The following is a 20891-nucleotide window of genomic DNA, read 5'->3' as shown; positions in this document are numbered from 1 at the left end:
CTGCCCAGTCTCTGCGTGTACGAGCCAATCAGCGGCTGCTAGGGGCGGGATCATCCAATCACCTGCCAAGTAGCTTGAAAAAATTAAACGCCGTCTGGTATCGATTCTGCTACTGGAGTCTCAGATGGAAGTAGGCTGTGAAAGCTTCTTCCATTTGGCGAAGTCAGGTTAAGCCAGGATAGCCAATGATTGAAAACATGTCGAACATGATGCAAATTTTTAGGATGACGATTAGGTCTGTTTGTAGACTCGGGCGCTCTTCGAGCACCTGGTAATAAAACCTTCCAAACGATGTCACTGGTAGACGGGTTTCTGAAGTGCCCACAGCCCTAGTAGAAAAAAAATGACACCATTTTATCAGGAGCATTAGTGAGGATCTATTATATTAAGATGGGTTAAGTCGTCCTTTAAAGCCAGTCCGATTAGGACTTCGGAACATAAACAGGGAAATTGGACCGGGCAGGCATGCTCTTGGTATAACATTTACAAATGTCACGGTCTATATGACCTGTATTTAAATAAAACAAAAAAACAAACAAAATCTAAACATTTTTGACCATCAAAATGAGTCATTTTATTGGAGGGCAGCTAAAACTATCCGATTTGAATTGATAGACAAGTTTAAGACCAAAGTAAAATGTGGAAATAAAACATTTGGTTTATCTTAATATGCATGGGTTAGCGAGCCCAATGAGCCAGTCCCTGAAAACAATAGGAATGTCTCAGACTATCAACATTTCAACATATTCAAAGCATCTTTGGTTCAGTACTCAAGACTGTTATATAAAAATACAATCAAATCTTTACAAAGTATTCACAGCAAAGCACGAGTGCAAATTGACAATCTAAGAACCGACAGAAAGCAATAAAGAATAACCATCTCCAAACGTCATTGTGCTTAGAAGGAACAGCTGCTCCATAACATATTAAAGTGCATACTTGCTCAGTAGTTAAGTGCATAGTAAAGAGATTTACATAAAAACAGCATATACAACCTAGATATATACACTTAACCAACATGTTTACTTCAAATTCCTCCTAAGGCTCAGACGATGTCCCAGACATGTCTTCAAGTCAAATTGTTAAACTAAAATATACTGTATATTGTATTGACAGCTGAACACTTAATTGGCTATTACAGTAGCAATAAGTAATATGAAGAAACAGTGCTCAATAGTGGACACCTACCCTGAAGAGCAATGTTTTTTTTTCTTTTCCTGTTTGGGAAAGTATGTATGAATTAATATTTGTAGTTGTCAGTACCATTCATCCTTGACAAAGATTCTGCTACCGTATTCTTTTTGGTAGCACGTTGAATTGCTAAAGTTTGTTGAAATATCTACCTCAAGAGTTCTGAAAGTAGAGCCAGGTGTAATTAGAATGCAATTCAACAATACACTGTCAGAACTTTAGCATTAGCCATTGCCTAATAAGGTTTATATTTGTGTGCCAGTCACCATACTTCGTTTTTTCCATTTTTTACTTGGATTTAAAAGGAGCATACCAGCCTTATTGATATGCGAGTCCTTTGTCCTGTTACTTTGATATGTAATTCCTCAAAACCATTTAAAAATATATTTTTCCACCGTATATATTAGTCTATTCATGATTGTTATTGAAGTCTAATGACTCCCGAAACTTTCTTTTTACAACACCTTAAAACTACACAAAGTTTACAAAGTTAATGCTATTCTGATGCTATCAAAGTTACGTGTGACAAAGACCCACGTGTCAAAACGGCAGGTATGCAACTTTTAAGACTTCTCTCCTGCTAAAATCACAGGATTATCACCGAGGTGAAAACAGGAATTACCATTTTAAATAATCTAAAATAACTATTGTGAATATTTCACAATTATTTCATGATGAATACAGTGTTAGACAATTCTAGAAGTTTGTCAGTTAAATAAATATACGTATATACTGTTTTTTTTAAAGGCAGGCTTCGTTTGCTGTTGCTGCAAATATTAAAATATAAACGGAGCAGGCACATCATTTGTTTCCTGAGGGTAATTAGTTGTCTGCATCAGCTCCTGTCATAATACTGGTTGTGTCAGCTTCATCTTCAGTCCTCTTATAGCGGACAGAAGAGGAGAAGTAGCCGGCTCTGTTCTTCTTGTATATGATGAAGCCGATGGCTGTCAGGAGAGCTACGACAACCAGTATTAAGAAACCCAGAGCCACTGGAGAGGCTCTGGAACCTGAAAACCACAATCACACAGTCAGAAAGCAGTCAATCCTTAACTACCCCGATGTGTACCAGGACCAAGAGAGGCACCTGTACACTTTAAATCCTGAGTGTTACACATGTGACCAAATGGGTCACATTTGTATGCTCTCTGAGTTACAAATGGACACTAACACTGAGGATTTCATTGTGTAGACTCAGAACATTAGAAGTCCCACTCACTTGCTGCTATTTTGCAGACCACACGGCTGTGGCTTCCTTCGCAGCTGACGTGGTACCACGTGCCTCCTTCTGCCGACACCATGACAGCACAGGGGGGCTCCGACTTCCCCCCAGACACAGACTCCCCACTTTCCCAGTTAGAGAAGGACAGATCCGAACCGTCGAACCATTTAATAGGCATACCTGATGGTCATGGGAGAGGTAGGACGGAGTAGGGATGAGTGAGGTTGAGAAGGCAAATGTATGGTCAAAATGAGAAGGTAAAACAATTGTAAGGATTATACATTAAAAGCCCTTGTACACAGACAAAAAATAAAAACGAACACTATTCTCTATGACCCTTTGGAACACCTACTCAATCAAACAGTTCAATTCCTGTGTTCTTTTGGACATGTAAAAAATAAATCCCATCAGACTCTACGCAAGGGCCAACAACAGAATGGGTGCTGTGCTGCTGTGCTATTTCTTAAGTCATGATTTACATGATTAAATGAGGTGTGGAATACAGCATTGGCTGGTTGATGCTGTCACTTATTACTTCAATGCATGACATCCATGTTGTTTTCTGGACTTTACCTTTCTTATCCAGGTCCATGCCCAGCCATATGCGCCTAGTGATGAGAGGATTTTCTGACATGTACTTCAATACAAAGTCATGCTCTTCTTTGGTGTTGATAGCAAGCAGATGAGCATCTGTCAAAATATATAAATAAAACAATTTCAGGTCAGGTTATATAAAGTGTAAAAATATGGACAGTAAGTGCTTCATATTAACAGATTAAGCCCTGTGTACGACTAATGGCCAAAAAGCTCAGGCTGCCTCACCCAGACTCTGACAGATGCCCCTGGCTGCCTCCATGTTGTAAACTGTGTAGTTGTAAAAGCTCATGTCGAAGGCATAACAGTGGTCCTCGTATCGCACCCATTGGGATAAACCATTGGCCCGGGGACAGTAGTTGGACACTGGGGTCACCTGCAGCTTCGCCCCTGATTCACAGAAACAGATGGGAGTACAGTTACTGTCATGCAACTTAAATGGAAACGGGTCAAATACTAAACACAATGTTTACACTAAGTTTTGTATTTGCCTTGCAGAGTTCAGAAAAAGAAAGAAAATTTAAATGTAATAGTAATGGAATAACCACAGTAAAATTACTAAATTACTGTGTAATAGGACTGGGCAATTAATCGAAAATATATTGAAAACGATATGTAGAACCAATAACCGAGTTTATCTTAAACATGTAGGTTAATCGAATAATCGAGAAGCATTTTGTTATATATACTTTTTTGTATTTCTTATATGTATCAACAAATCAACAAAAAAGAAAATTCTGTTTTTTAATCGCCTAGATCAATTAGTCTGATTAACCACTTAACCCTGTAATGTACTTTGTTGGTGACATACAAAAATAGTAAAAAATGCTGATCTACATGTGATGTGTTGATCTGCTATTTTCACAAAAAAAAAGAAAAGAAACGTTAATTAATAGTAATCGAGGCAAAAGTTCGAAATAATCATGATATTGATTAAAGTCATATCGCCTAGCCCTAGTGTGTAACATGAATAGGCTAGTGACTACACACACAAGGGATGGGTCAGAATAACGATTTTTCGAATAATCGTTTTGAGGATAAACATTGATTATCATTTTATTTATCTCATCGCTCCTACTGGAGGCTGGGTCAGGACAGAATGCCACGCCTTTCCTCTGTTCTGCATTAGCATTGTCAGGTTAGCCTAATGTACCAGGCTAGTAGGCTGGGCTATACAAGAACAAGTTCAAAATGAATTCACTGTTGTTTTCTATGTAATGTAAAAGGTGCACAACTGCACATGATACTGTCTTTGTTTATTTCTGAAAACCAGTTGATAGGCCAAATGCAATGCTGTTATTGTAAGGATGGTGAATTTTGATGGTGACGGTGATTGTTTTCATTTAACACATTAACCGCCAAGAACGTAGTCCTACGGTCCATTAAATCCAACTGTTAAGCGCCGAGACCGTAGCCCTACGGTCTGTGGTGCTTTTTCCTTTTTTTCGAAAAAAAAACTTTTTTCAATTTTCGATACGGCACATTTCATTGTAACACCACCGGAAACAGAATTACTCGGGATCCGGTTTTGCCGATCCCGTCGGCCCTCGTTCTAATGACGAAACTGAAACCCCATTTTCTCCTTGTAGTTTTTTCTCCTCGGTGATCACTGTTTAACATAAACCGTTCTAACTACAACATGGATGCCCCGTTTGACACGTGGTCTTCACTGCTCGAACCAGGCAGATGTCCGCGATGTATACAAACAGTGCACAGCTCAATCTTACGGATTTTAACAAGGTCTATGGCGACGTGAAAAAAACAAAAAACAACAATAAAACATTGGCACTGGTGAGTACATTATGAGATTAACCTCTGGCGGTCAATGTGTTAATGGGGGGAAAGAAATCCCTAAAAACAATCTTTCCAAACAAAATCTCCCCCCAAAATGGTCAAATAATCATTATTAATAGCAGTAGAACCTCTTTGGGGAAGTCATGCACATCCCTAACACACACACACACACACACACACACACACACACACACACACACACACACACACACACACACACACACACACACACACACACATCCATGTCTTACTCTGAGATTCAGTGGAGGTGTAACAGATGGCTCCCTCTACCAAGGCGTGGCATTCTGTCCTGACCCAGCCTCCAGTAGGAGTGATGTATACACAGCTACCATGTTCACCACCTTCCTGGGGGCCCGACATGGCTGCTTTGTAGTCGTATCTCGTTCCATCAGACCACTCATACGATGAGCCACTAGCCTCAGTAGCCTGCAGGGAGGAACACAGTCATGTCAGCCCCACATGGTGAAATCAGTTATTAATTCATTAATTTAATTAACTGAAACTAGGCCTGACCTTGATTATTCGAATAGTCGACTAATCAGTCGAGGGGTGTCTGAGTCGACTGCCTATCTCTTAGTCGAATTATGAAGAAAAAAAAGTCTTTGGAGTCAGAGATGTGATCTGAGTGAGCTGGACCCACAATCTCATAAAGAAGCTCAAACCACAATGGAGTTAGCATCAGGTTTAACCACATAACCCTGGCATCCCTATCTTGGGAATATTTCCAAAAATAGAAGATCTTCAAGCTCACTTCATTGTGATGCGCTGTGAGATTGTAGATCAGCTATTCCCGCTATTTGTCGTACGATTAAGTATTATAGGGCTCAAGTGGTTGAGAACATTCCAAGTATCCAGCTACTATCAGTACTGTAGAGCTGTGGTTCTCAAAGTTGGGCCCGGGGACCACCAGGGGTCCTTTTGATTAATATAGCATCAAAATCAGTTTAACCACTTTAACCTTACAGTATATACTATACATCAGCTATTTGAAAATAGTCAATCTAAGAACACCTCAATATTTTTACTTAAGTACAGTACTTCAGTAAATGTACTTAGTTACTTTACACCACTGTTAATTCGGAGGTCCTTGACACAAAAAGGTTTTAGAACCAGTGCTGTGTGGAGGCTCTTACATCCTGGTTGGACAGGCCGATCCAGAGTGGGAAACCATCTCTACTGGCAATGAGCTTCAGGCGTGCGTCCTGTTGGACATGGTGTATGCTGGCCAGGTGGCCTCCACGATGCCCACACTCCTCCACCGCCTGGAACCAGCTCAGCTTCCTGGTAACAACCTGGTAAGTTAGGTTTCCATCGTGTTGACAATCCTTAGCAGACAGGTTGTACTCTGCTTTTGGTTCTGTGGGATTGAGGGGTGTAACGTCAAAATAAACATTTTGATGCACGACCGTGTTATATTGTGTAATATTAGTTTTTCTTAAAGCTAGTTAAAGGTAGGGTAAGTGATATTTTTGGTAGAATTATTTTCATGTTAAAAAGGTTAAAGTACTCAGGGGTGTCTCCAGCTCTTTAGTAAACAGAATAGTACATTTTCAGGTAGGTGACGAAACACTCTATAGCAATGAGTACTATCAGAATATAGAGCTATTTAACACTTATTTTAACCAAAGTAAATCACTTACCCTACCTTAAGAAAAGAACTATGTTTCATTGAGCGTTAAAGTCTAAATTAGCTTTAAATGACACTTTGGTAGAGGTTGTGATAATGTGAGAGAAAGCTCTGCAAATCAGAATGCCCACAACACTCCCAATTAAATAAAAGTCTCAAGGTGCACAGCCCTACAATATCCTGAGAACAACAAAACAGCCAGCACTTAATACATGTCCTTTTCACATAGATTTATTATACTTCACCCAGACAGAGCAACAGAACCTAATCAGTGTTCTTCAGATTGCATTGGGAGACAGCTCTCAGTCACTCTTTTAGCACATAAACCGCCGAAAACTGATTTTGCCAATTTATGACACCACAAAACCTGGTACGGCATTTTATTGTATTTCTTTAAATACAGATTTTAACATCCTGTTTTTTTAGCGGCGCTATCCTGCTCTATACCTGACTTTGTCCGTGTGCGTCAACGTTCTGATTGGTCAGGTGCGTACGTCAACAAAGTGATTGGTCAAGGTTCACGTGACACGTGGCTATAAACACATTATAAACACATATCGATGACAAAATGTACAAGTTGTTTTCCCAGATCTACTTATTAAAAATAAATATAATGTTGGGTGAAACAGCATGCACCAACCTTTGTCCAGTTTGCAGGCCACAATGCTGCTCTGTCTGAAGAGTCTGAAAAGGTGCTCTTTTGTATAGAGCTCCCACACGCCGTCAGTGTTAAGACCAGCCATGAACTTTCCCTCCATCTCCGGTCGCCCGTTTCGCCAGTTGGAGTATTGCACGTAAGTGCCGTCATACCACTTCATCTGCTTATCTGCAGCACAACATCAACAACAACTCACCAGTGTCATTCTCACTCACACAGGAAGTCTTACCTCCCCAATTCACATCAACAGTGTCACGATGCTAGCACATTCTGACTGAGCAACAAGTTTTAATGGAAAGTCTATGGAAACGAATGTCTCAACGTGTTTCCACAGCAGTTTGTTTATGCTTATTTGTTAAGATTATTGCTTGTGACATTTTGCAGCTGGCATTTCCATAGGTGCGTCACTGCTGTATAGAAGTTGTGCTAGTTTTTATTAACTAGCAGCTGTGCAAGTGGAATTAATGAAGATCAGGCAACATGGCACATTCTGCTATTTTCACAGAATATTCGCCTATTATGACATGCCAAGAATAAGGACACCAGGCTTTATGTGGTTAAATGCGAGCACACATCAAGTCTTTGGAGTCCACAGTGGTGGATGTAACTGTACTATTGTGGTCAAAAGGCTGGATAAAATGTCTTGCAGAGACTGGCAGGTAATTGACTCACATCGGATACATCGACCCAAAATCAGGGTTTAAACAGTGGAAAGTGGAAAACTACAGTACTCACCATTGTCAACTTGGAAAAGTCCCAGCCATACAAACTGGACCAGGTCTTTGAAGGGCAGGAGCTGCTGTCTGACAAACTCGTTCTCCTCTGCATTGCGGATAGTTAGGATGTCTGCATTTGAATCTAAAACAGAAATGTCATATTCATCACCAACTCAGAAATGACACCAGCTTCTTAGGTAGGATCATGACCAGTCACCCCTTCTGACATCATCATGCATCTCTCTGGATATTAACTACTGATACTGATACTTGAATCCAATACAATCTGTACACGCAGAACACATCCTTACCAAGTGTTTTGCAGGTGTCACTAGTCTGTCCTTTTTCCAACTGGTCCCATCTGTTGATAACCAGCTGGAAGGAATAACAGTTTGTCTTGTAGGGGATCCAGGTTGGACCATTCTTCTTATGGGGACACTTCACTGTAACACCATCGTCCGGTGCAGAGATGGTCTCCTCTACAATGAAAATCACATTATCAATAAATTAATGGTATGTCCATATACCTTCCTTAGATAATATCCTTGAGCAATATTCTATACAATTAGTCAAACCTCTAAAATAAAGTGAAATGGTAAGTCGAAACCATGAATATGTATTCATAACACACCATTAACAATTTCTGTACATTGTACCTATATAAAAATGATGGCACTATAGGAAAGCTGGGAATGTCTTAACATTTCTATGGGTTACAAAAATCATGGGTTAAAAATAGATAACATTTCTATGAGCATGGTGGAGAGGTTTGTACATACAGGTAGGTTACTCAGATGCCTTAGCAAAAAGGCACATTTTACAGTACTTTTACAAACACTTTTACTGTGTTTGTGTTCTGATTCAGCACACAAAAGCTAAATGGATTTAACACTTTAACACATTGAACCTCGCCACTTTCTCAGAACGCTACAGCGAAATACCACTGCTGCTGTGAATTCAGCGTTACTCTTGCTCAAGGACACTTCGATATTAAGCCAGGAGGAGCTGGGGATCAAACTCGCCACTCTACCTCCTGAGCCACTACTGCCGTATTACCTGCTGTATGTTGCTCAATTTAGCCTAAAACAAGTGTATAACTTGACATAGATGATTCAGCATTGTCACCGCTGTAGTTTTATTGTGCAACGTTTTCAATCATATTCCTGTTTTGATGTGAAGTGTAGCTCCACTCACCATGATGTGGCTTATGACAGATGGCCCCCTCTAGCATCTCCTCACACTCGGTGGCTTTCCAGAAGCTGTCAGTGTCCAGGTACACACAGGAGCCACTGTCTTTAGTCGCTTCAGAAGACCAGCGACTAAAGACAGTGTGACTGTTGTCTGACCAGCGGTAGTGAATGCCATCCTGATCAAACGAAAAACAAAACGTACAAGCTATAAAGCCAGCCTTCAAAAATAAACATATGATGAATAGGGCTGCAACTATTAATTATTCTTAGCCTTTATTCTATTGATTACTTGTTTGATTAATCAAATAACCAAGATGGGTGTTTTTTTTTAATATTGATTGCGCCATGCAACAATAGTGAAAATAGCAGATCTACATCGGCTATTTACTTTTTTATCTATAATGACATGCCCAAAATATTGACAATTAATAGATTATTTTATTTTTTATAATTGATTAAATTGATTAGTTTGATTAACTATTACACCCCCTAATGATGAACCAACATAGTGTACATGCATGTCTGTTTCAGAAGACTTACATCTTCACTTCTGAGGCCGATCCACATAGGCGTGCGTGCACGGCTCACGTGCACAGTGAGGACAGATTGCAAGAGTGTCTCGGACACGCTGGCCAAGTCCATGTCATGTTTCCTGCATTCCTCCCGCGCCTCAAACCAGGTGAGGTTCTGGTGGAGCGGCAGGAAGGTGTGATTGTTGACGTGGAGGGGCTCTGAGGTGAAGCGGGGCTCCTCTGGCTTATCTGATATTAGAGGTATGACGTAGGAGCAAAATGGCCGTCATGAGAAACTGAATGATGTAATGTAACAGGTGTGATGATATTATTTTGTCGCTGTTGTGCAACAACCTTGTACATGTCGTAGTGATGTACCTGCATAGTGCTGGCATAGGGTTACATGTTGCTGCTCATTGCAGGTGCTGAAATCCCAGGTGCCCATCATGGAAGAGCTGGGATTGTTCATCATGAACACACAGAGCTGCATGTCCTCTGGATGCAAGGACTACAGACACACGCACACACACGCACACGCACACACACACACACACACACACACACACACACACACACACACTATGAAAAATACTGCATATTTTACATATCTTATTTATTCAACAAGCAAATGCGTTTAATCATAGGCTCAACCAATGGTGTCGAGAGAAAAATCAACCAACTTTGACAAACTTAGCCCCTCAATAAGATGCAATTTTACATTATACTGTTTTCAACTCTCAGTAAGCAACCAAGTAAAAGTTGAATTCACATTTCTTGTCAATTTGAGCATAGTTTAGAGCCCTTCAAGGTTTGAAGAGTACAAACTCTTAACAACTCAAGTAGCTGTGGTAATGCAGTTGTTGTGTCAAACTGGGTTGACATTATGCCACCAAATGGTCAAACATGACTCGTGTTCTCTCTGTGGTTTTGTTAAAACACTATATACTTTGTTGACCGGGGTCCCCCAGGGATCTATATTTGGTCCCTTACCCCTTTCCCTCTACACCAAACCTCGACAACAGCCGATCTACAAGATCACAACGCGTCACAGAGCCAGGATAGAACTTACAGTGACAGGTACACGCCTGAGCATGCCGTGAACCAGGGGATTGAAGTTGTCGTAGGAGACCGGGGTTTCATCAGCCCACTCTGCGTTGTCAGGTTTTAAATTCAAACCAATCCAAAATTTCTGGATATTATCTGGCATGTCCGGCAGCAGGGTGGTGACAAAGTCTGAACACACAGACAGAACAGCTTATGGAGTGTGTTGCATATAGCATGTTAATGAACTGTATTTGCCACTGAACTGTGCTGCTGGAACTAAGAATATTTTTTTCAGTGAGCTTGTAAGATCTACTAATCATGTGGAGAGTATACAGTAGTTAATAGTATTCAGGGCTATAGTTGTGAAAATTCTTACCTTGTTCAACCTGGTCAGATATGGTGACCAGAGTCCCTCCCAGGGACTTGCATTCCTCCATGGCGGACGGGTATGGCACAAATATAATGGGATTCAGTAATGTGTAGCACTGAAAAGGACACAATTATGTATGTTTGTTTACATCTACTCATTAATCCAGCTCTTTATTCTTTCTTTGGTTTCTGTCATTTCTGTTTAAGTTTGGAAATGTGAATTCAAACACCAAGAAATGTTAATGTTTTAAGTTCTAACTCGACTGACTAAATTATCTATTTTATGAGATGGACTAGAATGTTTTTTTCATCAAGATTAATAATGAAACATGTGAACCTAGCAAGACTTCATTTTCTATCAAGACATTAAGAGCTTTAGAGCAATATTGACTGATGTCCCCAATTTGCCTTACATCCTTTAGGATGTGACTACTGCACATGCCTACTTTGCAATGTTGTTGCTGAAGCGATTATTATTAAGCAATGTTATTGTTCAGCCATTAAACCACATGAGGAAAAAAGAACAAAGAATCATTTTGGCCGGTGGAGGATGATATCAAAATGGATTTAAACCCCGGATTTAAACCCTAGCATGAAATGACCAGCAGGCGGTGTCGTAGAGTCAGACCTTATCTCTGAAGACCAAGGAGCCGTTTCCACAGGGCAGGCCAATAGGGTGAGGCTCCAAGGGCTCTATCTCCACCGATGTTATGTTGTCTCTCTCACACACGAATGGCAGTTGCTGTTGACAACTGAACATATACTCTGCAAGTGAGAACATGGAAGGGTTGTCGTTAAGAGGCTATACGTACAATATGCACAACATAGCTTCTGCTCTGTGAGAATTAAAACAGAACTGTGGTCCCTTTCCCACCAAAAGAACTTGGTGCTAGAACTGGTTCCGTTGTAGATCCTTGGAACCTTGGTGCTTTCACGGAACCAGCAGCAAACCGGCTTGCGTTTCCACCAGTTTAAAGCGCCATTGCAATTAGGGACAGGTGTCCCCCAGTTGCCCCAGGTTCGATTCCAGGCCTGGCCAGCAATGTGTCAAATATGACCGGTCAAGTGTCCATTTAACGGGGGAAATTCAATCGCCAATGGCAGTTACACTTTTCTTTTATGATAATTTTTCGCTTGCTTTTGCCACTGTTTATTTCGCATCTGCACGCCCACTTTGGTTCCCAGTTCAGGGCAAGAAAAAACAAATATTTTTTGGGTTCCAGTTACGAACCAACTTCTAAATTCAAAATTAGGCGGGAAGAAAGAACGGAACCGGTTTAACCCTGATGGAAAAGGGGCTTGTGTGTACATGGTAGTGTAATGTCTATTCACCTGGGTAGAGGTTTTCTGGACTGATAGAGGTGCATCTGCCCAAAAACGTTGGGTGATAGTACCTCGACTGGGTGAACCTGGGATACAAAGCACAAACACATACAGTATTTGTATACACACACACAGTGTGTGTGTGTGTGTGTGTGTGTGTGTGTGTGTGTGTGTGTGTGTGTGTGTGTGTGTGTGTGTGTGTGTGTGTGTGTGTGTGTGTGTGTGTGTGTGTGTGTGTGTGTGTGTGTGTGTGTGTGTGTGTGTGTGTGTGTGCACTGTATATTACGTCATGGGGAAGAGACGTCCAGGCTGTGTCATGTCGGCCCACCAGTTCTGCTTGGGAGCATCACGAGACACCTGTTGAATAACAACACGTCTCAGCTCAGCATAGATGGATGGAACGGTTCATGTAAAACATAACAAAGAACATTTGGCAGAGGCTTACATACACAGAGTGAGACAGTGCATAACACTGTGAATATCCTTATATATCCTTAAACAAAACATTCACAAACAAGATAGACGGCAAATACACACACTCACATATTTGGGTTCTAAGGGACAAAAATTGGCAAACACCAGCACGCCGAGCAATGTCATTGCTATAGGCTCGCCATAACACGGGCAGACCTTCGTTTACCTTTGCTATGTATTCGTGGATCTGCCTGGCTGCAGTGAAGCTGGGCGGTGCAGCCAGCTTGCTACCGTTGTGACCGCAATACATCTTGGCCTCCTCGAAGTTCAGCTTCGGCTCCGCCACAAACCAAAACTCATGACCATCTATGAAGATAGACGTCTCATGGTGCCCACCTGAAATCCAAAAGGTCTGTTTAGGTGTGTGGAATTTTTACTATTTGAGTATCGACACTAGTGATGAAAAACAGCATCAGTAGGTGTCATGTTACAGTACATGTTCACAAACTATAGACAGGCTTCAAAACTGCAGTACACGTGGTATAGACCAGTGGTTCTCAACGTGGGGTCCAGGGCACTCCCAGGGGTCCCTGAGGGGGTTCCACGGGTTCCCAGCTAAATGACTGAGAGTTAGGAACTAATGCTTCCCCTAGGGCAGTGGTTCTCAACCTTTTTCGGCCGCGACCCCCGGAAATAATCATATGTGAACTGGGGAGCCCCACCCTGACAAGTATTTGCAATTGTAGGAGTTGAGAGTGAGACATTACATTTTGTTTGACTCAGGTCCACAGATAAATATTGTGAAAATAGCAGATCTACAAGATCTCAACGCCTCGCAACGCGAGGCATTGTGAGCTACTAGATCAGCTATTTTCAAATGTTTACCTCTTTCTTATTTGACAATTTGGCCAATGTTTGACCAGTTTTTAGAGTATAGTTTATTGATTACCTTTGATGCGGTAATGGTCTTTTTTCTTTCTTTTTTTTTTTTTTAGGTATTAAAAAGTTCTTAAAAAGTTCTTAATTGTCAATTCTCTGTCATCTGGGGACCCCTTAAAAAGTCCTGACCCACAGGTTCAGAACTCTGAAAGTGTACACATGGAACCAAATGGACTCTTACAGGTCCATTTGGTTACATGTGTACACTCTCATTTACATTTACGCTGAGGATTTTACAGTGTAGATTGGGGTCCAACGGATATAAAACATATCAAATGGTTTCAGGGGCCAGCTTGTTCAACCCAAAAGATATGAATACATCATCGTTATCATCATCACAAGGTCGGATGCTTACCAGGATTGTACCACTCTGGGCTACTGGGTGTCTTTCCTGTTGAATGACAATCAATTACTGAATGAATTTCACATCACAGTTGAAGTAAACAAATGAGTGTGAAGGTGGCTGAATCTGACTACAAGATATGCACTACTGGTGTTTGTGGTGTGTGACACTGATCTTACCCCGGGGGATCTGACAGGCCCATTCTAGTTTGGCATCACAATGGAATGGTTTGGCATAGAATGGCCTGGGAGGGAAGTCGTGGAGCAGGAACACAAACAAGTGCTTCAAGCTGGTTTTCATTGTCTGATAAGCACAGAGATGATTTGAGTCAAAACCAAGAGAATGCACATTTTCATTATGTTGTCACTAGAAGAAATGTTTTTATAAATCATGCATCCTAACAAAAAACAGATGAATATTATATCACTGATTATCCCTTCCGTCTAGTTCGCTAATGTCCTCTGTTTCAACATCTTGTTCTGTTTCAACATCTTGAAACAGAACAGCTAATAAACAGGAACCTACAGACAGGAACTGTCTGAGGTTGAGGTTAGTGATTAATGTAGCAAAAAAAGGTTAGTGGTTAATGTAGCAAAAAAATGTCTCAAATATAACCCTCATTAAAAAGTGCAATTCCACACAGCTCACCTTAAATGCGGCGCAGCCCCGGTTGTACGCGTCATCCTCCTGGAAATCTTGCTGTATAATACTCATGGCCACCTGTTGTGGAGGCATAAAAGAACCAAGGTGCAATGATTCAGTTCAACCTGGTCTTGATGCATTTCAACAACAAAAAACAGAGTTCAACTTGAAGGGTTCAATGAGGACTTGAAGTGGCACAGAGCTAAAGGTGTGTGTGTGTGTGTGTGTGTGTGTGTGTGTGTGTGTGTGTGTGTGTGTGTGTGTGTGTGTGTGTGTGTGTGTGTGTGTGTGTGTGTGTGTGTGTGGTGTGTGACTTAGTCCTGTACTCACTGGTCTGCCATCACTCCACTCCCAGGAGCGGTCTGCTGGGTTCCTCCTGTTTAGTCCCACCCAGAAGAAACGGTCATTGCTGTAGAAACAACATGAGAAAATCACTATAATAAAGTATGATCATTTTAGTGACAGCTCATTGTGATCCACAAAAAACAACAACTTTGAAGCAATACCTTGCCAAATTTCAATATTCACAATACCAATGTCGGAAAACAGTTCACAGAGGCTCTGTACACTTATCTTTAGCAAGCTAACACCCGCAAACTGTAAGTGAGGAGGGGCTGCTACATGTGAGCAACTGTGTGTGTGCGTGCGTGCGTGTTGTGGTTTTCTTGACCTTTCCACTAGGTAGAGATGAGGAAGAGTCATAGGCTTGTATTGATAGTGCAGCAAATGAGTATTGAAAAATGTACGCAATGCCCACTACACCACTGTCTGTAATCCGACCTTCACCATGCTGAAACATATCCTTTACACAACTAAGCGTTTAGGCGAAGTTGAATTGCATAAACATGCTGTGTCTCAATATAGCAATGCCTCACTCACTTTCTGGATAAATGCCTATAACAGGCATTTTGTATTCAGTAGTCCAATATTAATACATTTGGATTAACTCTAATTACATTGGACTATTTGCAACACATTCTTCAGAGAGAGAAAGTAAGTGTGTGTGTGTGTACCTAATAGTGTCTCTTATGACATAGTTCAGCGCCCTCATCTCCTCCTGCTTTGTGAAGCTGGGCAGGTTGGCCCCTAAAGCCTGGCAGAACCTCTCAGCTTCTTCCCAGGAGCGCTTCCGACTCAGTCTTTCCTCATGGAAGACCTAACATGTAGGAAAGCACCGCATGAAAATCATCATCGTGGTACTGTGTGTGTAACCTAGGGGTGTACGCAGATATTCGGTTATTCAACAATAAACAGGGATGCCCCTACAAACCGTTTACAAAATAAAATGTGATTAATCTATTAAAATATTATTTATTTTTTAAATTTAGATATTTATGTTGTTTTTTTATTACATTTTGTACCAAATTACTGTCATGTCTTAAAATAGTTTTGCTTTTAACAAGCTAAAATACGCCAATTAAGTATTAACATGGATAATTTGCATGCATGTCACTCATTTTCGCAGTGCTGGTCAGCAGCTTGGCATTGTGGTTTAACAACTTAAACACTGTGAGATCAGCGAAAAAAAAATGCTGTGTGTGCAGTGTGCATAAGCATTCAACAAAAAACATCGAAAAAGTAGAAGGTGTTGTTAAAAACCTGTTAAAAGTCTTGAAATAAAAGGTCAGTGAAATCAACCCACCCACCCCCCCCCCCCCCCCACACACACACACCTTGTAGCAGTATTTGATGTTAGGTCTGGATATCCATCCATCAGGGCAGTCTGTGGTGATCTCTGGTTCTGGGGGTGGTGGAGGAGCGATGTCTATTTTACAAATGGTGCCAGCTGTGAACAGGCTGCAGTTCTTCACCTCCCACATTCCCAGGGGTTTTGCTGTGGACATCACCACACAGCCCCCGTGAAGACCTAAAATGTACAATAAATAATTACAGTCTGCAGAAAACAAACTCTACACCGAACTGAAATTAACCTATAAATCCAAGATAATATCCTGCAACAGTGAAGACAACTCGAAACCCATGGTGAGAAAATACAAACAAGAACAATATTGTTTATGATTCCAAACCTAAAGTGCTATATGTTTGTCCCAACCCCTAAAGTGCTTGTGCCCTGTGATTAAATTAGTATTTTTTGAACATTATATTTGCAGACATTGTCAGTTTAACAATATGCAGTACCATGAGGTTGTACATGACATCATATGTTAAACAAATCTGATCCTCTACCAGCCCCGCTGATAAAGGATCATCAGATACAGGGTTGTAAACACATTCCCAGATGATTCCCATCTATTCCAACAATCACATACCTGCAGAAAAGGTGCAGTTCAGTTATTTTAGGCACTAATGGTGCTGTGTTGCAGCAGTGGAGTGGATACTAACTTGGTTCAAACCATCCCCAATGGGTGTACTCGACTTGGCCCAGAGCGCCGTCCTGGCTCACCCACTGGTATTCCCCTGTGTTTTTAATATCCTGGAGGCCAATCCAGAAATACTGGGTATCCTTCCCAATGTGATCCAAGAGTAGATGGCTGATGAAAGCCTGCTCAAACCTGGCAAGAACAAGGAAACATTTACATTTACAACTTGGTAACCTCGGTCCCAGCCTCACTCATCTGCGAAAAGAAGAGCCTGGTCACGACCTAAAGCAGCGAGTGGGTACATCCACACATGAGCGACAACTTGACGCCCGGAAGTCGGAAGTCCCGTCCACTCCCATGTTATAGGAAAAACCGGACCGGAACTTCCGGTTTCTAACTTAACATGGGTGTGTACGGGGCTAGCGTAGCGTTTGCCGTCAGCATACGCTCATGTGTGGATGTACCCTATGTCTAGGAAGTCCTGAGTGGACATATTTCCGTTTCCCCCGGAAACGATATTTTTTGACCAATCACAACACTCGTTTCATTCACGGAGAATGTTAACAGATTTGTAAAGCATCAACGTCATTTCCTTGGGCGGTACTTCCGCCAAATTCAACCATTTCCGGTTGTCAACTTCCTAGACAACCAACATCGCAGGTCTTGCCCAGGGTGACAACTTGGGCATTTAGCTGACGCTCCAGAGAGACTGAAGTGCCAGATTGGATTAGCAGAGTAAGCATGAGCTCCAGTCAATAAACAACAAGGTAAATAGTCACATAAGTAAAGTATAAGTAGAAAATGCAAACATCTAAAGAAAACTTAAAAAAAGGGCAATTGAATTGGACAATTAAAAAAAAACAATATAAAGAGTGAGAAAAAAAAAACACCTTTAGGTCACAGAGAGGGGACACCATTTATCAAACATCTACCTGGTTCTTATGGTGATGTTACAGTGTTCTTTGAAGGACACTTCCTTTGGGTTCAGTTGGTAGCATGAATTGCCATGTCTTCTCCATTCCTGAAAGAAGGAAGTAGATGGGAGAAATCAAGAGACTGGAACGAAATCTTGGATTCTGAGCGATACTGTAGGTCAAATCAAGACACATATTGTGGGTTTCCCTTGGTTGACAGTAGGCCTGTCACATTTATTACATAATCACCTAATTGCAAATTATTTAAGATAATCACGATCATTTTTCATAATTGTCTCCATTCATGTACAAAGTAATTCGCTGACAAATTGCAAAAATAACATATTTACAAGCTCAGAATGCGTTGCGACACGTTGCGAGCTTGTAGATCGGCTATTTCCACTATTTTGAGTCGTTTCTTACTGTATTTAAGTTATTTGTCATATCTGTTTTTTTGCCATTTTTGTTTACAATGCCTTTAAGGCAAACAGAAATGTAATTTTTATTCATATGTTCCAATGTTCAAAGCCAAATCAATTATTAAATTGTTAATTGCAATTATTTACATGACAATTAATTGTAAACTAATATTTCATGTTGGTGACAGCCCTAGAAAGCATTTAACTCTTTAACTGCCAGAGTAATAGTGTAATAGTGTTACGCTACTGCCAACGAGCGATTTTATCAACCTTTGAAAAATCATGGAATATTTTCTGTGAATGCTATCCGCACGGTGATCCCCTCATTACACACACAGGGGTCTCGTAGAATGGGGGGGGGGGGGGGGGGGTGCCGATAGCGGTAATCCGTTCTAGTTTGATGAGGTTATTTAATTGGTGTGTGTGTGTTTGTGCGTGCGCAAACCCGTGTGCAGTCCTGGCTTGCACGTGTGCAGTGCTGGCTTGTGTGTGTGCATGTCTTTAGTGGCGCATGTGTTGCAACGGTGCGCCTCGCAGGTCTGCATTTTACGTGTGTGTGTGTGTGTGCGTGTGCGTGTGTGTATGCGTGTGCACGTGTACAGTCCTGGCTTGCACGTGTACAGTCCTGGCTTGCACGTGTGCAATGCTGGCTTGTGTGGGTGTGCATTTCTTGAAGTGCTGCATGTGTTGCATCTTTGCCGTCCGCAAACATACGGACGGACAGACGGACGGACGGACACACAGACACGGTCAAATGTAGAGCGGCTGGCACCGCTAAAAATTAAAAATATATATTTTTTTGCAAAACTTGTCCAAACTCGTCCTTGGCAGGCTGGGCCATAGCAGAATTTGACTAATTAATTTGTCCATGGCAGGCAATGAGTTAACATCAGGTGAGGTGGATGATGATGCTCACCCCCTCAGGTGGGCAGCCGGCATCTGTCACTGACTCCCTGACTTCGCCTTTCTTCCGACACAAGAAAGGTAGTTTGAGAGTGCAATCCCCCGTCCTCCAACCATGAGCCTTGGGAGAGCGCAAAACATGTTTGTTTTGCAGACCACAGAATAACAGACATGAACACATGATGCAGAAATATAAACAGTATTCGGGTAACACACACACACACACACACACACACACACACACACACACACGATGTGAGCGACAAATTATTGAGATAATGTTTGGCCTTATACTGTAGATTGAAATCTACAGTATAAGGCCAAACATTATCTCAATGATTGTAATATAAAAGTCATTTGGTAACGCTTAATATAATGATTTAAAAAAAACACAGAAAAGTAGTGCATTTTGTGAGCATGCTTTATGGCTATCCTAGAAAAATGTATGTAAAGAAATCCAGTTGATACACCAAAACCGTTTAATTTCAGACAACAAAATCTTTCACGGGTGAAATCGAAACAAGGAAAACCATGGTTAACTTTACTGAATGACAAGTATGCTCCAGTGAACAGTCTGATGGCTATTCCATGCTGGTGCATTTATGTTGTGGTCCTTGGGGAAGGTAATTTTTTCCCGGAACTTTACCTGCGAGGCAGCCAACACAATAGAATTCTGAATACTGCAGTTGTGCCTTAAAGTAACTCAGGGAAATAAGATTCCTTGAAACAATGTCTTTTCGCAGAATAAAAGCACGTTTTGAAATAAAATTATTATGATTATAAATAATAGTTTAAACAACTAGCACTTATTAAACGATTAGTAGGGGCAGCCGTGTTTAGTTAATAGACTAGTCAAATAGCTGTGCACATCCCTAAGACACACCTGTCCAGAGTAGAAGACACAGCTGGGATCCTGGGTGGGTTGAAGGGGTTGGTTTTGGGCCCAGTAGGTGAAGGTGACTGGTCCCTGGTCCACCCATTTGAAGACAGTGGAGTTAATGTCTGTTCCTTTTAAACCGATCCACACATCCAGCGGGCCATCTGATTGAGCACAACACACACGAGCAGTTAATTTTAAAAGGAAATCGTATGTAATCGTACATCTCACTATGCAACCAGGTCCATTTTCACACATGGAAAGGGAAAGTGAAAGGGAAAGCGAGCAGCGACGTCTCAATTTACAATTTAAGCATTTAGCAGATGCTCTCATCCAGAGTGACTAAGTACAAAGTACAAGATTGGACTAAGTAAGTTGCGGGAACCCTAGTCAGCAAACAGCAGGGAAAGTGGTCAGTAAATAGAAAACTATTAAGTGCTACTAAGTAACTAGGATACGGCGTAAACATCAAACCTCTAAACAACATGCTATCTAAATTACATACTTGGCATTCTGTGGATAATAAAACAGTGTATGTACAGTAAGTATTTCTAAATAACATACACAGCATGTGTGAACAAGTAGTCTAACCAACATACAGCTGCATAGTATAAATAGCATCTATAAAAAAATACACAACAATTAGTGATACAAGGAAATAAGGAGTGCTAAGAGAGGATGAGATGGAGTCTAAATGGTGTGTGTGTGTGTGTGTGTGTGTGTGTGTGTGTGTGTGTGTGTGTGTGTGTGTGTGTGTGGAAGAGTTGTGCACTTCAAATAACTTTATTGACATTGTCAATCAGTAGGTGTCCTGCCCGAACACCAGGGTCTAATGCTGGTTCTTCTTAATGCAAGAAC

The 20891-nt window shown here is 41.2% G+C and overlaps 1 protein-coding gene across 1 annotated transcript in view; it reads right to left on the bottom strand.

Annotated features, from left to right (window-relative positions):
• Nucleotides 1-545: 545 nt before the first annotated feature.
• Nucleotides 546-20891, bottom strand: part of ly75 (lymphocyte antigen 75) — a 37294-nt gene continuing 16948 nt past the window's right edge. The window contains exons 8-35 of the mRNA XM_084057110.1: nt 20040-20197; nt 19170-19277; nt 17853-17941; nt 16943-17112; nt 16273-16466; nt 15613-15755; nt 14930-15008; nt 14606-14677; nt 14137-14260; nt 13970-14005; nt 12902-13071; nt 12548-12618; nt 12271-12347; nt 11567-11703; nt 10946-11054; nt 10595-10758; nt 9904-10033; nt 9554-9774; nt 9018-9189; nt 8135-8302; nt 7843-7965; nt 7090-7275; nt 5956-6179; nt 5053-5248; nt 3236-3397; nt 2987-3103; nt 2411-2593; nt 546-2201 (exon numbers count right to left, since the gene is read on the bottom strand). Of these exons, the coding sequence (XP_083913236.1) occupies nt 2014-2201; nt 2411-2593; nt 2987-3103; nt 3236-3397; nt 5053-5248; nt 5956-6179; nt 7090-7275; nt 7843-7965; nt 8135-8302; nt 9018-9189; nt 9554-9774; nt 9904-10033; nt 10595-10758; nt 10946-11054; nt 11567-11703; nt 12271-12347; nt 12548-12618; nt 12902-13071; nt 13970-14005; nt 14137-14260; nt 14606-14677; nt 14930-15008; nt 15613-15755; nt 16273-16466; nt 16943-17112; nt 17853-17941; nt 19170-19277; nt 20040-20197 (3971 nt within the window). The 3' untranslated portion in view covers nt 546-2013. The remainder of the gene's footprint in view (nt 2202-2410; nt 2594-2986; nt 3104-3235; nt 3398-5052; nt 5249-5955; nt 6180-7089; nt 7276-7842; nt 7966-8134; nt 8303-9017; nt 9190-9553; nt 9775-9903; nt 10034-10594; nt 10759-10945; nt 11055-11566; nt 11704-12270; nt 12348-12547; nt 12619-12901; nt 13072-13969; nt 14006-14136; nt 14261-14605; nt 14678-14929; nt 15009-15612; nt 15756-16272; nt 16467-16942; nt 17113-17852; nt 17942-19169; nt 19278-20039; nt 20198-20891) is intronic.

This window comes from Gymnoscopelus microlampas (assembly GCF_963454915.1).
Source record: "Gymnoscopelus microlampas genome assembly, chromosome: 1".
In the NCBI taxonomy this organism is placed as follows: Eukaryota; Metazoa; Chordata; class Actinopteri; order Myctophiformes; family Myctophidae; genus Gymnoscopelus; species Gymnoscopelus microlampas.
This window is presented reverse-complemented; position numbering and strand designations above follow the sequence as displayed.